This window comes from Benincasa hispida, chromosome 1 (genome assembly GCF_009727055.1).
Source record: "Benincasa hispida cultivar B227 chromosome 1, ASM972705v1, whole genome shotgun sequence".
NCBI lineage: Eukaryota > Viridiplantae > Streptophyta > Magnoliopsida > Cucurbitales > Cucurbitaceae > Benincasa > Benincasa hispida.
The window spans coordinates 71,096,279-71,120,184 of NC_052349.1; the positions used below are offsets into that span (position 1 = coordinate 71,096,279).

The 23,906-nt window shown below is 37.2% G+C and overlaps 1 protein-coding gene across 2 annotated transcripts in view; it reads left to right on the forward strand.

Annotated features, from left to right (window-relative positions):
* Nucleotides 1-2,920: 2,920 nt before the first annotated feature.
* The window catches only part of LOC120072738, a 66,744-nt gene continuing 45,758 nt past the window's right edge, over nucleotides 2,921-23,906 (forward strand). Inside the window, exons 1-5 of one of the 2 annotated variants that reach the window (XR_005480593.1) lie at nucleotides 2,921-3,095; nucleotides 7,730-7,820; nucleotides 8,557-8,662; nucleotides 8,733-8,803; nucleotides 18,617-18,686. Coding sequence is in view for 1 of the 2 variants with exons in the window: in XM_039025214.1 (XP_038881142.1) it covers nucleotides 2,978-3,095; nucleotides 7,730-7,820; nucleotides 8,557-8,662; nucleotides 8,733-8,803; nucleotides 18,617-18,686 (456 nt within the window). In the remaining variant the exon portion in view is untranslated. The remainder of the gene's footprint in view (nucleotides 3,096-7,729; nucleotides 7,821-8,556; nucleotides 8,663-8,732; nucleotides 8,804-18,616; nucleotides 18,687-23,906) is intronic. The other variant, XM_039025214.1, reaches the window with a different exon arrangement.

Genomic DNA, 23,906 nt, shown 5'->3' on the forward strand with positions numbered 1-23,906 from the left:
CGTATATCGACTCTGACTGGGCAGACTTTGTTGTTGATAGAAAGTCGACGTCTGGGTACTGCACCTTTTTCTAGGGTAATCTAGTCACCTGGCGAAATAAGAAACAGGGGGTTGTTGCCAGGAGTACTGCTGAGGCTGAATACAGGGCCATGAGCTTAGGGATTTGTGAAGAAATCTGGCTGAAGAAGGTGTTGTTTGATCTTCACCAAGATAGTGTTCCAATGAAATTGTTTTGTGATAATAAAACAGCAATACGTATCGCAAACAATCCAGTCCAACATGACAGAACCAAACGTATAGAAATTGACATATACTTCATCAAAGAGAGACAGGATAGTGGAAGCATTTGCATTCCCTATATTCCTCAAATCAACAAGTGGTAGATGTGCTCACCAAGGGGTTACTTAGACCAAGTTTTGATTATTGTATCAGCAAGTTGGGCCTTATTGATATTTATGCCCCCAACTTGAGGGGGAGTGTTGAAAGTAGGATTTTTAACCTAGAGGCATTTAAGTAATTGTCTTCATCCCTAGGGCTCCCTACTGTCTATTTATTCGCTCTGTTCCCTTGTATTCAGTGTATCAATTCAATAATAAGAAAAAGATCTATATCGTGGTTTTTCTCCCTGTTCTAGGATTTCCACGTAAGCTGTGTGTTGTTCTCGCTTTTCTCCTTTTCTCTTCTATATTTCATCAATAAGGAAATGTGAAAGGGATTGTTTGTCTAAGCAATTGGATCTGGGAGAACAGATAACCTCATTGAGCTGTTTTAATACATCAAAAATAAGGAAAGAAAAAGGAAGAAAGAATGTATTGCATACCTCTTGCCACTTAGATAGTTAGTGATATTGTCACCTTTATAATGGAAAGAAACCGACTGATTGAAAGAATCCACTCTAGTAGAAAGGGGTTGCTGGATTAATAACCGCACAAGACTGGACATTATCCTTTTATTTGACATGCTCTCTAGTCTCTGTATGGTGTTTTATTTTACGCTCTGTCATGTACGAATGTTCTCTAATCTAATGAATTGGGGATAAGAGCTGATCAAATTTTATGTTTTTACATTTCCAAATTATCTTCTCAAATGAGTTTCACGTTTTGATGACTTTGCTAATATTGTGTTTTCCTTTGCTTTGGACTCACTGCTGATGTAGGAAACCGATTCCAAAACAATCTAGCACTGTACCCACACGTAAGTGTAACTAATTTTCCTGTAAGTTTCTCAATCATTTTCTTTTGTTAATTTTTTGATCTCTTAATTGATAGACTTATGTAATTTTTCATTTTTCCTGTACATACGATAGTTATGAGTGGGCTTGGATAGCAGGGGAGCCCCCAAGTCTATGCTTTCCTTGGTGAGGTGAGGAAGTGACCGAGGGAGAATTGGAGCTTTTATTGATAGTGATGTCTCATGGATGCAGAAAGCTAGATGTTATAGGAACTTGGATTTGAAAGACAAGTTTGAGAGGGAAATTCCCCTTTATCTATGACTAGATGTATCTACGCAACCCGCCAAGACTATGTATCTACGCCAACCCACTAAAACTAACGTATCTACGACTACTACACTGCATCTCTGAATGAAGTCAAATAGAGGTGTGAATGCAAGATGCTGGCGGAATGATTGGTTGAACAAGGGTTAGGGTTGCTTAAACTTTGGAAATCTTAGTGCTATAATGGTTTTCAAATCCTTCTGGCCATCATCTAATTGCATATAGCTATTCCAGAATTCCCTTTAGCCATAGGGACTTCTTAACCGCTTCTGATAGAGCCATATACTTTGCCTTCCTTCTTGGGAGTACAATTTTTTTGGATAGGAAACAAATTTAATTGATAAAATGAAAGTACCATCCAATGGGACTACACAAAAATTCTCCAAATATGTGAGAGAAAGTTTAAGCTATTTGTTGAAAGGTCCCTTGTTCCTACACAATAAAAGAGCATAGAAAAGGGATGAATCTAAAACTTCCTTCGGAGAGCTTTCTTTGCTCTAGAAGATCCTCAAATTCCTCTCGCCCCTCATCCTCCAAATGACAGCCTTCACTAGAAAAGACCAAATGGTAGCTTTTGTAGACTTGAAGGGATGATCAAGCAGCACCAACTTAAGTCCGTCAAGGGAATCAATCACCAATCAATTTTACAATGCTCTAGCCGAAAGAAGTGAAATGTCGGACCATATATTTTGTTAGGATGCCTCCTAACAAGAGAACTCAAGAACACAAAGCACAAATAAGCAATTGGATCTGATTCTAGCAGTGCTTTGATTGGGCGCACAAATGATTACAGAGTTAATAAGGGGGTTGAATCAAATAGCTTCAAAGGTCATCCAAATAACCAAAGATCAAATTCAGGGTATTGTGTTTTTGTTGGTGCTAATTTGATTTCTTGGAAGAGTAAGAAGCAAAATGTGGTGTCACGTTCAAGTGCAGAATCAGAATATAGAGCAATGACATAATCTGCGTGTGAATTGATTTGGATATATGAACTTCTTGTTGAGTTGGGATTTGAAATCACCACACCGACAAAGTTGTGATGTGATAATCAAGCAGCACTTCATATTGCGTCTAATCCAGTATTTCATGAAAGAACTAAACATATTGAAGTTGATTGCCATTTTGTACGTGAGAAAATTCAACAAGGGTTGATATCTACAGGATATGTGAAAACTGGAGAACAATTAGGAGATATCTTCACGAAAGCATTGGATGGAAGACGTATAGATTATCTATGTAACAAGTTGGGCATGATTAACATATATGCTCCAACTTGAGGGGGAGTGTTGTAATTCTATAATTAGGATTTTTCATTCTTGTAAATATTTTATGATATTTGCCTTTTTTATGCTTTGTACACTCGTATATATTCATATTTTTGGTGAATGAATAGAGCATTTTGATTCTTTCTCAAACCAATAGCTGCGGGTAAGTTCTTTCGTCATTTTTCCATTTTCCTCCCACTTTGCCTTCTTGTCAGTAATGTTTGTCTCCTTCTCTCTGATGCTTCTGCCTCTTTTGATCAGCGTTTCCACTTCCATCAAGGCCTTGTCTCTAATCATCTCACCCTTTGCTATCAATGATGGGCATGGACAATCAGGTTTCTCTTGTTCTTTGATTTCTCCATCTTTGATTCAACATTCATTTTCTCTTTTTTTCCTCTGCTGTGAAGTCCCCCATCAACTCCCTTTTTTCCTTTTGTTTCTATCAATTTTATCTCCTCGTCGTTCTCACGATTTTCATTGAAATCACCTTCCCTCCCTACTATCTTTAGTGGTGATTTCTCCCCAAGAGAGCTTGACACCTTTCCTTCTTCCTTGATGCCTTGCGATGGTTGTGAAAGTCCTTCCATAGATGAGTTTTCAATTGTAATCAGTTTCAGATTCTACACCCACCATGAACATTCCCTGTTTTTCTGATCCTTTGTTGCATTGCTTTCGTTTCCCTCTGGATTTCCACCCATGTTTCCATCTTACGATCAAAATCCATAACAAAGAAAAATAACTATCCAGGATTGACGGCTCTGATATCCATTTGTTAGGATACCTCCTAACGAGAGAACCAAGAACACAAAGAACAAACAAGAAAATTAAAAGATAGAATTATATTACAATATCATAAAGAAATTACAATATACCTCAACACATTTTAGAGGGCTGAGAATCATTTCCAAATTCCCAATTAGGAAGTCCCATATAGAATTCTTCACCCTCTTACTCCCACCTCACTCCCTCTAGTTATAACTAAAAGACCTAACCAACTTACTAACTATTTACTAATTTGCCCCTTCTAGTAACCATACTAATATTCTAATAATACTCCCATTATTTCTATAGGAAGCGGGCCTTACATATTCCTAATGTTCAAACAATGAATAAGGATGTGACTTAAGAACTCCCGACTCTTTGCAAAGGCAGCACCAGTTTGGTGAGAGATCAGCCCATGAACAACTTTGTTGCAGCCTATCAAATATAGATCCTTGGAGTGTTTATTGTTATTTGAAGTAAGGTTCGCGATCAAGGAATTTGTTGTAAAGGATCCACCACCATCAAGCTTCCAAATCCATTTGTCATGGCTGTCAGTAAGCTGAATATAAGGAAGAAGCTGTGACATTGAGGCCCATTCGGTAATTTCGTTATTCTTTATGATATAGATTCAAAATCCAACTAATAACAGAATCCCGAACTTCATCAAGGGCAGCCTTCTTAGAGTCGGTAATGGAAAATAATTTAGGGAAAACCAAATTAAGTGGCGTATCACTGGTCCAGATATCATTCCAAAGAGAGTTGCCATGCCATCCCCCAGTTTGCTGCTAATGTTTCTGTAAGTATGATCACTATGTGAAAGGATGTAATGACAAGGATATTAGGAAGAAGCTTTGTAATGCATGCCACCAGGAGATGTATCAACGATGGGAACCGAATCTGGTTGGACGTTGATAAAAGTTACTTCTCCCTTCTCCCTGAAAGGCTTCATGTCATGAATTCATTGTTTCCCCTGAAAGTAGCAGTCTTTGTCGATCCAGAGTCTATGTAGATTGGAGTGGGATAGGATCTTTAATGAAGCAGATGGTGCCATTTTACGAGGCTCATTAGTAATATACAGAAAGCTCGAGGGGACCCGAAATAGCCCCGATTTATATATAACTAGAAAAGGGCATGTGTGTATGATGTTGTATTGTCTTAATGTGAAAGGATGTAATGACAAGGATATTGGGAAGAAGCTTTGTAATGCATGCCACTTTTTAATCACAGTTATGGGAGGCAAATTTTGCTTTTATCACATCTCTCCATAAAGCATTTTTTTTCATTCTGGAATCTCCATTTCCATTTTGAAAGGAGCGGTTTTATTTCTCTGTTTTAAGTCAGTTACACCAAGCCCACCCTCTAAGAAGGTGTGAAAGCTCACTTCCCCTATTTCCTGTTTCCTGACCATGAAAAATTCTTGAAGATTTGTTCAACATTGGCTGCTACTTTTTTAGAAGGCAGACAGAAGCGAACAAATAATAGATAGGCAAATTGGCTTATGCTGCATTAAGTAAAGAGAGTCTTGCTCCTTTGGATAATAGATTATGCTGCCATTATTGAAGTCTTTTATCTGTGAGAGGGATGTAGACTTACTGGAAAGAGGACTTTATCCATGGGCCTTTCTCTCTTCGGTAAAGATTTCACCGTATGGAAATCTATATCCTAATGGCTCCAAATTAATTTCTATACGGTGAAATCTTTAAGCTTTTGGGTAAAGGTAAATCTAATATTATATGAACAATTTAACACCCCTTTCTTATGGGCTTGGAAATTTGTAGAAGACCCAACAAGTGAAAATCAATATTAATTAGGGAGGAAATAACATTGCAAGTGTTTGAACACAAGACCTTTGCTCTGACACCATGTTAAATCACCGATTGACCCAAAAGCTTAAACTTATTGGTGAAGATAAATTTATTAATACTTAAACAACTATAGCCCATAAGTTTAAGCTTTTGGGTTGATTGGTGATTTAACAAAGACTACATTTCGTCTTTTGCAAAATAACAATCGAAGGATTGATCTTGGAGATGGTGCTTTTAATGAGGGAACTCTTCTTCCAAGATCCAAGACCCTTGATATTCCAAGTTAGAATAACTATTAAGAAGATTACGAGCCCTCCAAGAGTAGTCTTGACCTTTTCTCCATAGAAAATGGTACAACGGAGGGGCTTAGCTTCACAAATAACTCGAGACTGCTTCACCAAGAGTTTATTCTTGTTCTTTCTAAGCCAGAATAGCCGCCATAATATAGAGATCAAAATTTTCAAACCATGGAGCAATAGCTTCAAGTGTGGTCTACGAGAAGGAAAGAAGAATGGTCAGGGATAGGTGGATGGATGGGTCACAACAAGGTGCATCCCGGGTATAGTTGTAAAACCACTAGCTGCTGACATCACGGAGAGAGAGGGAGAGTCAGGGGGTTGGTAAAGGGTTGGATAGGTAGAGCTTGATGTTGGTTCTAACGACAAAGAGACAATGGAGACGATGCTTGGTTTTGGGTACGAAAAAAGTGGGTTGTTGATCAATTGAAATTGGTTGTTGTGACACTTGAAGAATAGTGAGGGTTTGGAAGGAGGGATAGAGGAGGTTGAGCTTGGAGAGAGGTAATGTTAAGGACATGGATTGTTTCTTTGTTCCTTTGTTTTTTTAAACCATCCATATCCTTAACATTACCTCATTTGGAGTTGCAACTTCCCGCATTCTATATAGAGTTGTTGTTTTAGGCATTTGGCTTTACTTGGCCCGTCATAGAGACTTAAAGACTTGGTTGATATGATCAAGAAGCTTCTTCTCCCTCCACTTTTTAAGGAGAAGGGTCGTTTCCTATGACTCGTTGGGATGTGTGCATTGTTGTGGGATCATTGGGGGAAGATGAATAGTAGAGTGTTTTAAGGCTTAGAAAAGGGTCTGAGTGATGCCACCCTTATTAGTTTTCATGTTTCTCTCTGGGCTTCAGTAACAAAGATCTTATGTAATTATCTGATAGGTGTTATTGTACTGGATAAGAGACCTTTTCTATAGCGGCACTCCTTTTTTTGTAGACTGATTTTTTGGGTGGCGTGTGTATTCTTTCATTATTTCTCAATGTAAGGTTGCTTTAATAGAAAAAGGATGTGGGATTGTTTTTGTGTAATGTTGAGGGTCAGCTGGTCTGTGGTTGTGGGGTCTACACTTTTGATAGGGTGATTAGAGGTGTTGGAATGCCTTGAATCTTTTATCAGCACTCAGAATGAAACAAATTTGTATTTGTATTTATGTTATTTACAATTTTAGTCCTCGTCCATCGGAGCTCCAAGTGACCGGCGCAGCTAATGAGTGGAGATGATGACCGACAGCAGCAGTGGCAGCAGAAGCTAGGGTTTTTAGGGTTTCAAAACATTTGATGTTCTGATACCATGCTAAAAAGTATTTTTTTCCTCTTATTTCTCTTAGGAAGAAAGTTTTTTTAAATGGAAGAAACACCCACTATAAATAAGGAAAATAAAAATAAAGCAAATATAACACAATAAATACAATGAAATATTAAAAAAAAAGGAAATAAACACTAAGTTCAGTGGTTTCCAGCATGGTTGGGTGGGCTGGGGAGGGAGCCATGAGACAGCCACAATTGCAAGGATGACTTCTAGCTTATTGTGTTCTCCAAGAACTTGAACACAGCGTGTTACTGACCTTCTTTGGTCCAGGTCAGTGGCATGTCATAGTTCACGTAGCCACAAAGTTATATTTTCTAAGATCCTCCTTTTCATACACCAGAGTATAGGATGAATTCCTATTCATAAGCTCTCGTTCAATCAATTGGCCATGTCATGCACATGTTAGGAATTTTCTTGCTCTCTCTGGATCCGTTTTTATTTTTATTTTTTTAGCATTTGGCTTCTTTTGCATGGCCTACTTTTATGGGCTTCTATTTTTATTATAATATTCTTCTTTTGATAGTTCTTCTTTCTCTCTCCCTCCCTCTCTGTCTCCCGGTTTTACTCTTTTCCTGTACTAGTGTCTTGTACATTATCTAAAGTTGGATTATGATGTAGATGCACGTGGTCTAAGTTCACGTTATAATGAAAATTCAAACAAATCCATTCAGTTGAACTCTAACCACCACCCCCCACAATTTTATACAATCCTTCTTTGGTCCCACTGTTTTGTTATTGTTTTATACACTTCACCTGTGTTTTGCACTTAATTTAAAGTTTGATTATGTGTAGAGGCACCTGCTGTGAGTTTCCGTGATGATGGAAATTCTTATAACAAATCTTTGGACCTTCAATTCGAAAAACGACTTGAAGCAGTTAAAAGGTATGCAGTTTTCTTCTCTCAGTTTTATTCATTCTCTCTCTGGCGATGCCTGTTAGTAAAAGGCATTTCATATTCATAAAATGCTTGTCCGTGCTTTTAAATGATAATTAATGTCCTATGAATGTCTTTTAAGATCGCATTCTACTGAAGGGAGTCATTTTGTTTTTAATGTTTTAGAAAGTTCTTTTGGTCACAAGATATTATTTTTCTTATCTAATGGGGAAAAGGAAAAAACAAATGCTATTTTTTTCGTATGGTTTATGTTACTCTCTTTGCTCTATAGGGTATTTGCATTGTGTAAACCATTCACGGATGCTCTTCTCTTGTGAAGTATTTACCTGATTTTTTTCTTAAAAAAAGCCACAAAAGGAAGTCTCATTAAAGAAAGAGACTCCAATAAAGTAAAATGCTGACATGATGAATAATTACAGAAATACCTTGTCATTGATGTCCAAAGAGAAACATAGAATCGAGTGAAGGATCATACTATTACAAGGTTGTATTGTTCATTTTCCCTCACAAACTCCAAAACTGGATATACAAGAAAGGAGGGAACAGAAAGTCCTCAACGAGAAGGAAATATATCTGTATAATCGAGGAAAACATTTTTTTTAAAGTTCTGTTACATTTTTTAATTTCAGCACGTAAAATTTATCAAAGTAGCTAAATCATTTAGGTGTACTTCCTTGACACTTTTAATGTGAATACTGAAAAATTTATCCTGAAAACTATACAGATCAGCACTTGAGAAGAAAAAGGCAGACATACAAAAAGAATTTGGAGCAATTGACTATGATGCACCAGTGAAATCGGAAGAGAAAACCATTGGACTTGGTACCAAGGTAAGAAATATGTGTTTCAGATCGATTTTTTCCTTTTCGTTTAAATCTAATTCAACTGTGTTGCAAGTAGATTGGAATAGGTGTAGCTGTTTTGGTCTTTGGCTTGGTTTTTGCGCTCGGAGACTTTCTGCCCTCTGGAAGGTATTACGTAGGTACTATACCATGCACTAGTTTTCCAAAAACACACTGCAATTTGCCCCTATATTTTTTTGTTCTTGATTTATGACATGAATATTGATATTGATCATGTGCTTTTTCAAACATCCATTAAATTGGGTTTCCACGTGCTTTTACCGATGCTTTGTTCTGTAGGATAGTGCTTATTTTGCCAGTAACTAAAAAAGAAATGAGGTGCAATTGTTATTAATATATTTCATTCTCATAAAATTATACTGTTTTAGAGAGATATTTAATATCCTTGTCTGTTTTATATGATTTCACTTTTTAAATCCCATCTAACATGGGTTTTCTAATACCCTCCATACCAAGGATTTTTATACCTAGGATATTGAACAGTAAAAATACAACCTGATTAATTAATAAATTAATATCAATTAATCGTTACTATTAAGTTTAAATAATAATTAAATATAAATATATTATTCAGACTTAATAAATTTTAATTGATACAATTACATTCATATTTTATGTTATCTTAAGAGGTGTTTTCAAATTTAGAAATTTGGGTAAACCATTTGTAAATATAGCAACATGTTATTATCTATCAGAGATAGACCGCGATAGACATCTATCAGTGTCAGTGATAGATGTCTATCACGGATAGACGGTGACATTTTGCTAACAACAATTTTATCATTTAAAATAATTACCCTTATCTTAACTATTTAATACAAAATTTTATTATTAATTATTAATATTCAACTTAATTTATTTTATTTAATTATTTTTAGTAATTAAATAAAATAATTAAATTAATGTTTAATTAAAAAATTCATTTATTAATATTTTAAGTGATTAAAAAATTAATTAGTATACCAAAATATTAAATAATGGTAAATTTAATTCATGAGTCATGGCTACATTACTTGTCCCGTAAATTGATTAAATAATTATTTAGTTTGGTTTCTATTTGTAAAATTGGTAAATCAAACACAGATATTTAACTTTAAGACATTAATTATCCTGCATATTCAAGCACAACATTAATTATCCAAGACATTTAAAACCATACTTTTAAATCCCAAACATTTGATATCCATACCCATGAAACAATATCTGCCATCCCAATGAGTCCTATGTATTTTGTTTACTTAGGCTTATTTATGCTGTTCTATTACTTTTTATGGTTTTAAGGTTTCTTTTTCCCATGTATCTTGTATTTTGGAGCGTTAGTTGTGGTGTCATTTTTCTAAAAAAGGAACTTGAACCTGTTAGTTTTCTTGAAAACGATCAGCCTCACAAGGAAATGCAAAATTAGTAAGTCAAATTTGGGAAGTTTTGCGGAAGTGGCTTGCCAAACTTCCAAGCCAAGGTAGTCTATTGGTTCTGTTGAAGCAAATTCCAGCTTTCATTATTTTCAAGAGTCCTCCTGAATTTACCTTTAATTTTTTGGGAAAAACCAGTCTCTGAAGCTCCTGGGAGGCATTTTGGTGGCTGGGTTAGCATATCTTCACAAACTCTTAATTGTTTAAATTGTTCCAGAGGTACAAAACAACATTTGTGGTTCTATTCCTCCAGAGATTGGTTTTAAGGATCCAAATCTTAAAGATTTCTCTCATCGGTTTGGTGATATTGGTCCTTGTTCCTTTGGAAGCCCCAAGTTTGAAGTCCTTGAGTCATAGTGTTCTATTTGCCAAAGACTTTTCAAACTCCATTGATTTGGAAGATGAAGAGTTTACTTTGGATGTTGAATTACCGCCAGATTTGACTAGATTCCGTTTAAATGATAATTCTAACACAATCAATCCTTTGTTGCTTGATAATAACACTATTTTTAGTTGTTGGAATTGAAGTGAATGATGATTTTGACTATAAAGAAGCTCAACAAGTTACCAAGTCTATGGAAGCACAATGGTTTTTGGAACTTTCTCCTGAGGCTAATGAACAAATCTTAGATTCTTCTGGTGGTTCCAACTTTTAATTTACAGTTTTTTTAAAAGGAAACATGGGATGAAATGAAAAGAGTCCAAGGCTCTATATACAAAGAAACAGAATAAGCAAATTAACTAAAATACAATCAAGTTAACCGGACAAAGCCAAAAAAGAAAAGTAAATACAGTCAAATACATCCCATATTTGAACAAATTGTTTCTTGAACAAAATCCACTGAATCTGAAACTATGAGAACAACCATGTGTAGCAAGGACAATGCGAAGTAGTGAAAAAAGACCAAAACTTCAGAAAACCAGCTTCAACACTGCATCAAAAGTCTTTTAGAGAGCCTTTTTCTGAGATTAGTGTAACTGAAAGGTTGGAGAATATTTGATGGAGCCTCAACGATAGAATGGGTGATAAAAGTGTAATAATGAGATTCTTAGTCTGAAAAAATGAATGGATGCTAATGACACCATTTTCACCTTCCAAGGAAAGTGGAATTTCAATTATCCCTTCTTTCTCCAAAGAATTAGAACCATAAAAAAATGTAGTAGTTCTATCACACGGCTTTGAAGGTGAAAGAATATCAGACCAAATGGCAACCAAAGCATTACAGCAAGTGCAAAGAGAAACGGATGAGTGCCAGCCAAAACTTCACCATTACCATTAATGCTCTTATCATGCACACTTGTAACGTTTGGGCTGCCCAAATTCTCATTAATGTTCAAAGAAGGAATAAAAGGAGTTGAGCTCCCATTAAATGCCGGAGGGAAACATTCCTTGTAATTACAATTACTTTCGAGAGAAGCATTTGAATTCACATTAAATGTTGGAGAGAGAGAATCATTCGGATTAATTACCAAATCCTCGTTCTCAACAAAGGAAATAATATGCTCTTCATGCAACAAAAGAAAGCTGGAAACAACCTTTTGAACTTTCCCATTTCAGGCGCAATCAAATGATCTCCAACTGTCTTTCCAATGAAATTAATGCTGTCTATTTTCAATTAAGGGACTCTAGAATTAACCCCAGAAAAATGGCAGCCAGCATTGTGGAAGATGAATGGTTTTTTGTCGTTTCCTTCTCCAATATAGGATGATTTAAATGCTCATTATGCTCAGAGGAGGAGAATCAAGCCTATTAAAATCCGAATTAAAATGCCCCAGCATTTGAATTCACATTAAATGTTGGAGAGGAGAATCATCTCGGATTAATTACAATCCTCGTTTCAACAAAGGAAATAATATGCTCTTCATGCAACAAAGAAAGCTGGAAACAACCTTTGAACTTTCCCATTTCAGGCGCAATCAAATGATCTCCACTGTCTTTCCAATGAAATTATTGCGTCTATTTTCAATTAAGGACTCTAGAATTAACCCCAGAAAAATGGCAGCCAGCATTGTGGAAGATGAATGGTTTTTGTCGTTTCCTTCTCCAATATAGGAATGATTTAAATGCTCATATGCTCAGAAGGAAGGAGAATCAAGCCTATTTAAAATCCGAAATTAATATGCCCCGCATTTGAATTCACATTAAATGTTGGAGAGAGAGAATCATTCGGATTAGTTACCAAATCCTCGTTCTCAACAAAGGAAATAATATGCTCTTCATGCAACAAAAGAAAGCTGGAAAAACCTTTTGAACTTTCCATTTTCGGAGCATCAAATGATCTCCAACTGTCTTTCCAATGAAGATTAATGCTGTCTATTTTCAATTAAGGGACTCTAGATTAACCCAGAAAAATGGCAGCAGCATTGTGGAAGAGATGGTTTTTTTGTCGTTTCCTTCTCCATATAGGAGTGATTTAAATGCTCATTATGCTCAGAGGAAGGAGATCAAGGCTATTAAAATCCGAATTAATGCCACGCATTTGAATTCACATTAAATGTTGGAGAGAGGAGGAATCATTCGGATTAATTACCAAATCCTCGTCTCAACAAAGGAAATATATGCTCTTCATGCAACAAAAGAAAGCTGGAAACAACCTTTTGAACTTTCCCATTTCAGGCGCAATCAAATGATCTCCAACTGTCTTTCCAATGAAATTAATGCTGTCTATTTTCAATTAAGGGACTCTAGAATTAACCCAGAAAAATGGCAGCCAGCATTGTGGAAGATGAATGGTTTTTTGTCGTTTCCTTCTCCAAATATAGGAGATATTAATATGCTCTTATGCTCAGAGGAAGGAGAATCAAGCCTATTAAATCCGAATTAAATGCCCAGCATTTGAATTCACATTAAATGTGGAGAGAAGAGAATCATTCGGATTAATTACCAAATCCTCGTTCTCAAACAAAGGAAATAATATGCTCTTCATGCAACAAAAGAAAGCTGGAAACAACCTTTTGAACTTTCCATTTCAGGCGCAATCAAATGATCTCAACTGTCTTTCCAATGAAATTAATGCTGTCTATTTTCAATTAAGGGACTCTAGAATTAACCCCAGAAAAATGGCAGCCAGCATTGTGGAAGATGAATGGTTTTTTGTCGTTTCCTTCTCCAATATAGGATGATTTAAATGCTCATTATGCTCAGAGGAAGGAGAATCAAGCCTATTAAAATCCGAATTAAATGCCCCACCATTTGTCCTTTCAACAAAATTAATTTCTTTCTCGTAATGAACTCACTCTTGGAATTTCCTCTTGAAACGTGTGAAATAAGTTATCATCCGAATTCAAATAATCATGCGCCAAAATGTTTTCTTACAAAGAGAATCTTTCATCAGATATTACTTCCTTAATTCGAATTAAATCAATGGAGTTTGAAAAATCTTTTGCAAATAGTCTACCCGGGCTTGAAGAATGGGGACTCTGAAGATCCAAAGAACCAAAATCTTCAAACTTAAAGCAAAATTTCTCCAAGAATATTGTTCTTGATGGCTAAAGTTGCTGGAATAAAGCTTGTCTTTACCCCTATTCACAACTAAAGTTGAACCTACAGTAGATTCTTTACTACTATCCTTCTTACGAATTTCCTAAGCTATAGCTAAATCACAAACTTTTGAAAACTTCAAAGTGTTATCTCCAATCGAATTAGACACGGTTATTTTCATGGTTTCCCAAGTAACAGGTAAAGATTTAACAACTGAATAACATACACTTGATCAATAAATTCTATCTTAACAGACTTCAACTGATTAATTCAAGTGGTAACCTCATTAATATAGAAATTAATAGAAACATCATCATCTATTTGCATGTTGAAATACTTCTTAAGCAGGTAGACCTTACTATTAACAGACGGTTTCTCATACTTGTTTGTAAGCACTTCCATCAACTTCGTTGCACTAGTCACACTCGGTGTTCTCAAAGCGCAAGGCGCATCCTAAGGCGACAAGTCTCCCAATCGCCTCAAGGCGAGAGTAATGTTTTTAAATGCCCAAGGCGCCTTAAGACGCAATGGCCCTCTAGAGCCTAGGTGCAAGGCGCGCAAAAAAGCGTGGGATTTTTTTGTGAGGCACACTATATATAAAAATGTTACATTAAAAAGAGAAGGTATAATTGAAGTGGAAATATGGAAAAAAAGGGACCCCAAACACAAGAAATTTTGCATTTAGGTTTGGTAAACTTGATCCTTTCAGTTAATAAAGAACGAAAACCCTTAATTATTACTATTTTTTAAAAATAATTGAAAAGCCCCAAGGCGCAGGGCTTTGATCCTTGGGGCTTCACAAAAGGCGCGCGCCTAAGGCGTGCCTTATTTTGTGAGCCTTGCTTTTCCAAGGCGAGGCGCCAGACCTGTGCCTTGGGCCTAGGTGCGCGCTCGAGAGAGCTTTCTAAAACACTGGGCGAGAGGCAATAAAAACGCGTCGCCCGAGTTAAGCAAGGCACACCTTAATAAAATAATAAATAAATACTATCTAAAACTATAATAGGTAAAATATAAGAGTGTTTAATTTTCAAAATACAAAAAATATCAATCAAGCTATTTAATATTTAAATAAAAATTAACTTTCGTGATAATTAAAAAAAAAAAAAAGCATATGTAATTTAGAAAACAAATAGTTCAATGAGAGTGAGTTTATGCAATTAAACATAATATGTTTATAATGTCATTTGTTTAGTAGTTGGCTTTTCTTCTTAAATGGAAAATGATACTAGCAAGATACTGATTGGAAAAGAGAAATAAATGCCATCTGGCAGTCATGGAGAGTGGAAGAGAGAAATAAATGGCCATTTGGCATTCATGGAGGGGAGATACTACATGCAACATGCAACCAACTCTCTTTATTGGAAAATGATGGCGTTCATTTTCGTAACTAGGACTTTTCTTCTTCGTTTCTTCTTTATCTTCCCTAACAACTATTTTTCTTCTTGTACGGTAATTTTTCACTTTTCTACCTTTTCTTCCACTTCTACTTCTTCTCCTCTTCTGTATTTTCTTTCTAGTTCTTCTTCTTCATTTTTTATCTTTCTAATTTTCTGACTCTTCTGGTCTTTATATAATAATCTTCTTCTCATGATTTTTCATTTCTCACTTGTTACAAAAAAATTTGAATGAAAAAAGGAAGAGAAAGGAAGACAGACGCTACCTTCATGTATGATGAAGGTGCAACAAGGCGACAAAAGGCGCAACCAGGCGATCGCTTGGTTGAAGGTGCTCGCCCTAGCTGTCTTCAAGGCGCAATGGCTCAAGGTTGCCTCGCCTCTTGCCTTAGGCGTGCGCCTTGATCGCCTCTTGCCTTAGGCGTGCGCCTTGATCGCCTCGAAAACACTGGTCTCATTAGCTACAAGACTAGCCACATTCGATGACTGCTAATGCTTCTTCATTCAGGTTCTCCCAATCTTCATTTGACATCCCTTTTGATCTCTTCTCATTGCCTTGTGCATTTTTTGTAAGTTAAGAAATTCTTAACCTGCATCTTCCAATATCCAAAATTTATCCCGTCAAACTTTATGATTCCCTCGAAACTTTTTTGCTCTGATGATCCTATAACTCCTGAACCAAATAGAATTGATACCACTTGTTGGGAATTTATACGACATATAAATAAATGTGAAATAAACCAAATGATATCTTAAACTCCCACTTCACAAGTTAAAGTCAAATAAGTTATTGATCATAAAATAACAAATAATAAATAGAGGGAAAAAAAGAACGACATCGAAAAGTATACTGGTTCGTCCCAAAACTTGGGACTATGTTCAGTCTTTTGCAATTGCAGATTCTCCTATGATGGAGATTGCAAAGAACCCTCAAGCTGGCACTATAAATTTCTCTCAAATAGCCCAACACTAACAATTTGATTTCTAGTACCACAATTCTGAACAAACAATAAGTGAAAAACCTTCAACCCCAAGAAGAAAATATGTGAGGTGGGAGTTTGAGATACTATTTAGTTTATTTTGCATTAATTATATCTTGTATAAATTCACAAGTGGTATCAGAGCTATTTGGTTTAGGTGTCATGGGACCATTAAAGCCAAAAGATTTCGAGGCAATCATAAAATTTGATGGAAAAAACTTTAGGTATTGGAAGATGCAGATTAAGAATTTCTTAACTTATAGAAAAAGGTATAAGGCATTGAAGGAAAGATTGAAAAGATGTTAGATGAAGATTGGAAGAACTTGAATGAAGAAGCATTAGCAATCATCAAAATGTGTCTGTCAATCAATGTTGCCAATCTTGTAGTTAGCGAGACTAGTGCAGTGAAGTTGAAAGTAGCGCTTTTAGGCAGGTATGAGAAACTGTCTAGTAATAGTAAAGCCTATCTCAAGAAATATTTCAACATGCAAATGACTTGAGGATGTTTATGTTAATTCCAATATTAATGAAGTTACCACTTTGATTAATCAGTTGAAGTCTATTAAGAAGAATTTATTGATGAAGTGTATACTATTCAGTTGTTGTCTTTACCTAATAGTTAGGAAACAATGAAGGCAACAATGTCTATTATACTGGGATAAAACTTTGAAGTATTCTAGAGCTTGTGATTTAGCTAGCAGAGGAAATTTGTTAGAAAGATAGTAAAGAAGCTGCTATAGGTTCAACTTAAACTGTGACTAAATAGACAAGTTAAATTTTGAAAATGAAAGACTGAGAAGCAGTAGAAAAAGTGGAGTAATAGGAATAGAAGGATAGAGTGTTTTGACTGTAACAAGAAAAGTTACTTCAAAAGTCAGCATAAGAAATTGGAAGAGGATCAAAAAAGAAACCAAGAGGTAAATATGGTTGAAACTGATGATGAAATTCATGATGCTTGTGTCTTGTTGATGGTTACACAAAGAATAGTAGTCAGTCATATGAATGGACGATCAATAAACTCCTAAAAACTTCAAAGTGTTATCCCCATCCAATTAGACATTGTTGCCTTCATTGTTTCCCAACTATCAAGTAAAGACATCAACAAATGAATAACATACACTTCATCAGTAATTTCTATCTTAACAGACTTCAACTAATTAATCAAAGTGGTAACCTCATTAATATAGGAATTCACAAAAACATCCTTAATCATTTGCATGTTGAAATATTTTTTTAAGGAGATAGGCATTACTATTATAAGACAATTTCTTATGTAAGAGCGTCCTTCAACTTCACTACACTAGTCACACTAGTTGCAAGGTTGGCAACATTGATTGACAAACACGTTCTAATGATTGCTAATGCTTCTTCATTTAGGTTCTCTCAATCTTCATCTAACATCTCTTTTGGTCTCTCCGTCAATGCCTTTTGCTTTCGGTTAAGTTAAGAAGTTCTTAAACCTACATCTTCCAATACCCAAAATTTTTTCCATCAAATTTTATGAATCTATCGAAACCTTTTGGCTATGATGATCCTATGACCCCTTAACCAAATAGCTCTAATTCCACTTGTTGGAAATTTATACGAGAGATAAATAAACACGAAATAAACTAAATTGTATCCCAAAGTCTCCCTTGACAGGTTAGAGCCAAATAAGTAATTGATCATAGAATAACAAATAATAAAGAGAAGAGAAAAAGAGAATGACACTGAAAAATATATTGGTTCTTCCCAAACTCGGGACTACGTCAAATCTTCTGCAAGTTCTACTATGATAGAGGTTACAAAGAACTCTTAAACTCGCACTACAAATCTCTACCAAATAGCCCAACACAAATTGTTTGATTCCCAGTACCACAACTCGGCACTTGGGATTAGCCACAAAGAGAAACACTCAAAACCTCAGAAAAATACTTGCGGAATTTTTCTCAAATATGCTCACTGCCACACCAGAAATAACACAATGAAATTTCTTTTTAGAAAAACTCCAAGCGGTCAATTGTCTCAAGAACATGAGAAAAAAACCGAAACAGAACAAAAAAAACTTCCAGTGTAAGTAATAGTGCCGGCTGCTATTACACAAATATATATGTGTGTATATAAATTGGCTGAGAAGACAAAAAAAAACCTAAGCCCATAATAGGCCTAATCCCAAATTAAACTTTATTGGTGTTTCCTTCCACCTATTGCATGCATGTCCTTCAGGGAACAAAATCTAGTACTACTATAGTATATACTCCTTCCATTAATTATTTGCCATGTCATTAGATGATCTACTAATTTATTATTCATTTATTTGATGGACTCCACAATTCTTAAATGCTATTTTTGTAGCAAGCAATGAATAGAGGTAGTACGGAAAATTTTCCATTCTACCTAGTACTAGAAATTTTCTCGTCCTTCAGGGGGTAGATTTGTCTCCACACAAAACCAAATATTGGTTCTGTATTATTTTATGGTTGAGTTTTTCGAATTTGGAAATATGATGGGAGGCTTTGTATTGTCTGGCTTGTGGAAGGTATATGTTTCATTCAACAAAGCCTTACGTATGACAGAAGCTAGCTGCAAAAGATTTTCTTGTTCTGGAAATCTTCCTCACGACATTACTGATTGCTAAATAAAAGTCTGGAGTTTTTTTGGCTTAATATTTTCAGTATCAGTCCTGTTAAGGATTCTGTGGTGGAAGATATCAAACTATCGAGAGAAGAAGCAAGTAATCTTAAGGTAACATCCTCAGAATTGTTGTGTCCCTCGACACTGAAACAACATTCTTTGAAGTTGCTATAACAGATATGTATATATATTATAACGCCCCCTCAATTTGAGCATATATGTTATTCATGCCCAACTTTTCGCTGGTTAGAATTTGTTTCTTATCCCCCCCCCAAAAAAAAAGAAAAAAAAAGACTATTTTTTTTTTACAATGTGTGATGTGAGGAATCAAAACTTTGACCTTGAGGTCAACATGCCAGTTGAGTTATGCTCATTCTGGCAAGATTCTTACATTTTAATTCAGGTTAAGATGTAGTGTAGCATATTGTTGTGGCGAAAAAAAATCAATTTATATCTCTAAACCTTATGAATAGTAGCGTGTTTTTTATTAATTTGAGTAATTTTTCATCTTGTTATCTTCCCCTATGTTTCACTACTTTTTTTAGAAGAATTATGTGATAATTTATTTTGCGACTTTGATAGGGTTTTTGGGAGAAAAATAACCTTTGAATTAAGTCATAACTATACTAGCAGAGGGTCTGAATTGATTTACTCATGAAAATTCAAGTTTAAATTGATACAATTATTAGTTTGAGGTTTTAATTGATATAACTCCCAAAGTTTTAGGTGTATTGTTGAAAGTAGGGTTTTACCCTAGGGGTATTATTGTAATTGTCTCTTACCCTAGGGCTCTCTACTGTCTATTTATTCATCTTGTTCTCTTGTATTTAGTGTATCAATTAAAACTGTCTATAATAAGAAAAAGGTCTGTATCGTGGTTTTTCTCCCTGTTCTAGGGTTTCTACGTAAACTGTGTTGGTCTCTTTCTTTTCCTATTTTTCATCATGGTATCAGAGAATGGCGACGAAACCCTAGCCGTCATTGACGAGAACCAACCATAGACATCCTTTACAGACGAAGCTTCAATCATGGACATGAAAACTGTTATCCAAGAGACTGTAAAAGAATATCTTCAATCTGCCCTACCACAACTTCTTCCTGCCACCATCGCCACCGTCCAGCCACCACAGGGAGCGCCATCGACGTCGATCGAGGGTCCCTTCGAAGGAGAGAATCGTGAGATCGGGCCACAAAGACCCTCGTTCGTGTCGACCATGCCGCACGAATCGCCGGCCATTCCCTTTGGTGTCTAGCCGCAGTCAATTTGGGAGCCGATCCGAGGAGAACCGACCATGCCGCACAATTCTGTCTCTGTCCAGCCGCATTTCTCCCAAGCACGGATCCGAGGAGAACCGACCCAGCCGATCGAGTCTGTCCCTATCCAGCCGTGTTTCTCCTAGGCACGGATCCGAGTCGCCAACCCGACGCCACAGCAGTCCTTCCAAACGCCGCTGCCTCCGGTCCGTTTCTCTTCGGCCGACGCCCCCATTCCAGCGTACCCAGGTGGTTCCGCGCCCAACCAGCCGTCGGTCGAACAGATTTCAGTATACCCAGTTGGTTCTGCTCCCAACCAGCCGTCAGTCGAAGGCGCTTTTCCAGTCGGACCAAATCAGGGTGGGTCGGCTCAGTACCCGGACGATGTTCGATGCTGATTAGCCTATCTTCAAATGCAGATTTCAGATTTGGAAACAGCCCTTGGTCCAAACCCTCAATCAGTCACCATAGAGAATCCGGTAAATTCTTTCTCTATTTTGCCCAATACAAATTACTTAACTGGCTCAATGGGAAATATTGTAGAATAGGAGAAAAACTGAATGGGGAGAATTATTTTTTCTGGTCCCAGTCGATCAGAATGGCCCTAGAAGGAAGGCACAAATTCGGGTATCTGACAGGAGAAATTCCGAAACCTATCCTAGGCGATCCTCAAGAAAGAATCTGGAAAGGAGAGGATTCTCTATTACGGTCTGTCCTCATCAATAGTATAGAGCCACAGATTGGCCGACCCTTACTGTATGTAGCAACTGCTAGAGATATCTGGGAGGCAGCCAGGGATCTGTACTCGAAGCGATAGAACGCATCTCGATTATACACGTTACACAAACAGGTTCATGAGTGCAAACAAGGGACTATGGATGTTACTTCGTACTTTAATAAATTATCAGTACATTGGCAAGAGATGGACCTTTGCCGAGAGATTGTATGGAACTGCGCCCAGTACTTGAAACTTGAAGAGGCAGATCGGGTGTATGTGTTTTTGGCTGGATTGAACCCAAAATTTGACAGTGTTCGGAGTCGCATATTGGGTCAACAACCTACTCTTTCTCTTAGAGAAGTTTGTTCAGAGGTTCGACTGGAATAGGATCGATCACATGCTATGAACAATCCTGTGGCCGTTTCCACTGATGCATCAACATTTGTTATAAAGGCGTCCAGTTCCGACAGTGATAAAAAGCCCACACCTGTTTGTGCGCATTGTAAGAAGCCGTGACATACGAAGGACCAATGTTGGAAGCTGCACGGCAGGCCCCCAAACAGTAGGAGACGACAATCACATGACAAATCAAACTCTGGGTGTGCACTCGTAAGTGACTCAGTTAATGAGAATACACACCATCAATCCTCAACCAATAATAAGACCCATTTGAGTGCTGTTGGGGTGAGTGCCATTGTGCAATCAGGTACATTTCCATCTTTTGGTTTTATTAGCATTAATGGCAAGAAACCCTGGATTGTAGATTCAGGGGTCATAGATCATCTCACCAGTTCTTCAGAATTGTTTGTTTCATATTGTTCGAGTGCGGGGCACGAATGTATTAGAATTGCAGACGGGTCTTTTGCCCCGGTTGCAGGGAAAGGAAATACCTCTCCTTTTGATGGTTTAGTACTACGTGATACGCTTCATGTGCCTAAAATCTCTTATAATCTTTTATCAGTCAGTAAAATTACTAGAGATCTGAACTGTAAGGCCATTTTCTCACCAGATTCTGTTGTGTTTCAGGATCAGAAGTCGGGGATGACGATTGACACTGCCCGACACGATAGGGGGTTCTACTTCCTTCTTTACGATGCTTCTTCTAGGAGGGATCATAGAACTGGTTTTATGTCTTTAAAGTTTTCTACTTCCGAAAATGACTTTTATGTTATGGCATTATCGTTTAGGACATCCAAACTTTCAGTATATGAAATATTTATTTCCGCAATATTAACATAGTGTCTCTAAATTGTGATGTATGTATTTGTGCCAAACAAAGTCGTATTACTTTTCGTTCTCAACCTTATAAGCTGTCTAGTCCTTTTTCCCTCATTCATAGTGACGTCTGGGGATCTTCACCTACTACTACCTCAACTGGTAAACGTTGGTTCGTCACCTTCATAGACAACCACGCACGCCTCACTTGGGTGTTCTTACTTGCTGATAAGTCTGAAGTCTCTTCCATCTTTCAACAATTTTATAATATGGTTGAAACCTAGTTCCATGCCAAGATTGGGATTTTAAGGAGTGATAATGGACGAGAGTTCTTTAACACCTCTTTCCATGACTTTCTTGTGTCTAAGGGAATTGTCCACCAGAGCTCGTGTGCTTATACTCCCCAACAAAATGGAGTAGCCGAGCGTAAAAATCGTCATCCGGTGGAAGTTGCCCGATCCTTAAGTTGTCTGCCACTCTTCTGTCCTACCTGTGGGGAGATGCCATTCTTACAGCGGCTCACCTCATCAATCGCATGCCCTCTCGTGTTCTTGACTTTCATAATCCCTTGGACTTATTCAAAGAATCCTTTCCGACTGCTCGCCTGATTTCTGATGTACCCCTCCATGTCTTCGGCTGTGTCGCGTTTGTCCACTCCCATGGCCCAAATCGCACAAAATTCACCCCTCGTGCTCAGAAATGTGTTTTTGTTGGGTACCCTCTACACCAACGTGGGTATAAATGCTATCATCTGTCTTCTCGTAAGTATTTTGTCTCCATGGACGTAACTTTCATTGAAGATCAGTCCTTCTTCCCCGTTAGTCATCTTCAAGGGGAGAGCTTGAGTGAAGAGCCTAACTGGTCCTCCTATGATATCCCCTTAGGGGAATCTGTCTCGATTCCTTCCCCTAGTTCTGAAAAAGCCTGTCCTGTCTTCCCTACCAACCAGATTCCTTGGATAATCTACTATAGGAAGAATCTTAGAAAGGAAGGCACGCCACCTGTTGAACAGCCGACTCCGGTCCATGAATCAGACCCTGCATTTGGTCCAGGTACGTGTATTCCTGAAACTAATGATGTTGATATATGTATGGAGACTTACAAGTGCAGGGAAGATAAGTATGAAGGAGGTGGCAATACTGAAAATGTGACAGATGAGGAACAACTAAGAATGATAGCAGTAAAGGGAAAGATCCAATTTGTGACAAGGAAGTGGAAGATACTACTGAAACCCTTGATATACAGGTGACCATCATGCTGAGAAATCTAGAGAGTTGGAAAATCATGATGCCTCTCTCGATCTTCCAATAGCACTGAGGAAAGGTACTCGTTCATGCGCAAAGTACTCTATGCACAGCTACATGACATACAGCAATCTGTCTCTCGAATTTAAAGCTCTCACTACCAGCTTGGACACTATCATGGTCCCAAGCCGTATTCGTGAAGCAATGGAGAACTCTGAATGGAAAACGGCTGTTATGGAAGAAATGAGGGCTCTGGAGAAAAATGGTACATGGGAACAGATACCTTTACCTGAAGGGCACAAGACAGTTGGATGCAAATGGGTGTTCACCGTAAAATACAAATCAGATGGGATGATTGACCGACTGGTTGTTAAAGGTTTCACCCAGACTTATGGAGTTGATTACTCTGAAACATTCTCTCCCGTGGCCAAACTCAACACTATTCGGGTTTTGTTGTCAATTGCTGTAAACAAAGATTGGCCATTTCACCAGTTAGATGTTAAAAATGCATTCCTGAATGGAGAACTTGAAGAAGAAGTCTATATGAGCCTTCCTCCTGGATTCGAGAGTCAGTTCAAGTACAGGGTTTATAGATTGAGAAAGTCTTTGTATGGACTGAAACAGTCCCCAAGGGCTTGGTTTGATAGGTTCACCACATTTGTTAAAGTACAGGGATACAAGCAAGGGCACTCAGTTCATACACTGTTTACAAAACGGTCCTACTTCGAGAAGATTGCCGTCTTCATAGTGTATGTTGATGATATTGTTCTGTCTAGCGATGATGAGGGTGAAATTACAAGGCTTAAAACGAGAATGGCCAGAGAATTTGAGATTAAAGACCTTGGTAAGCTGAGATACTTCCTTGGAATGGAAGTGACTCGATCAAGAGAAGGTATTTCA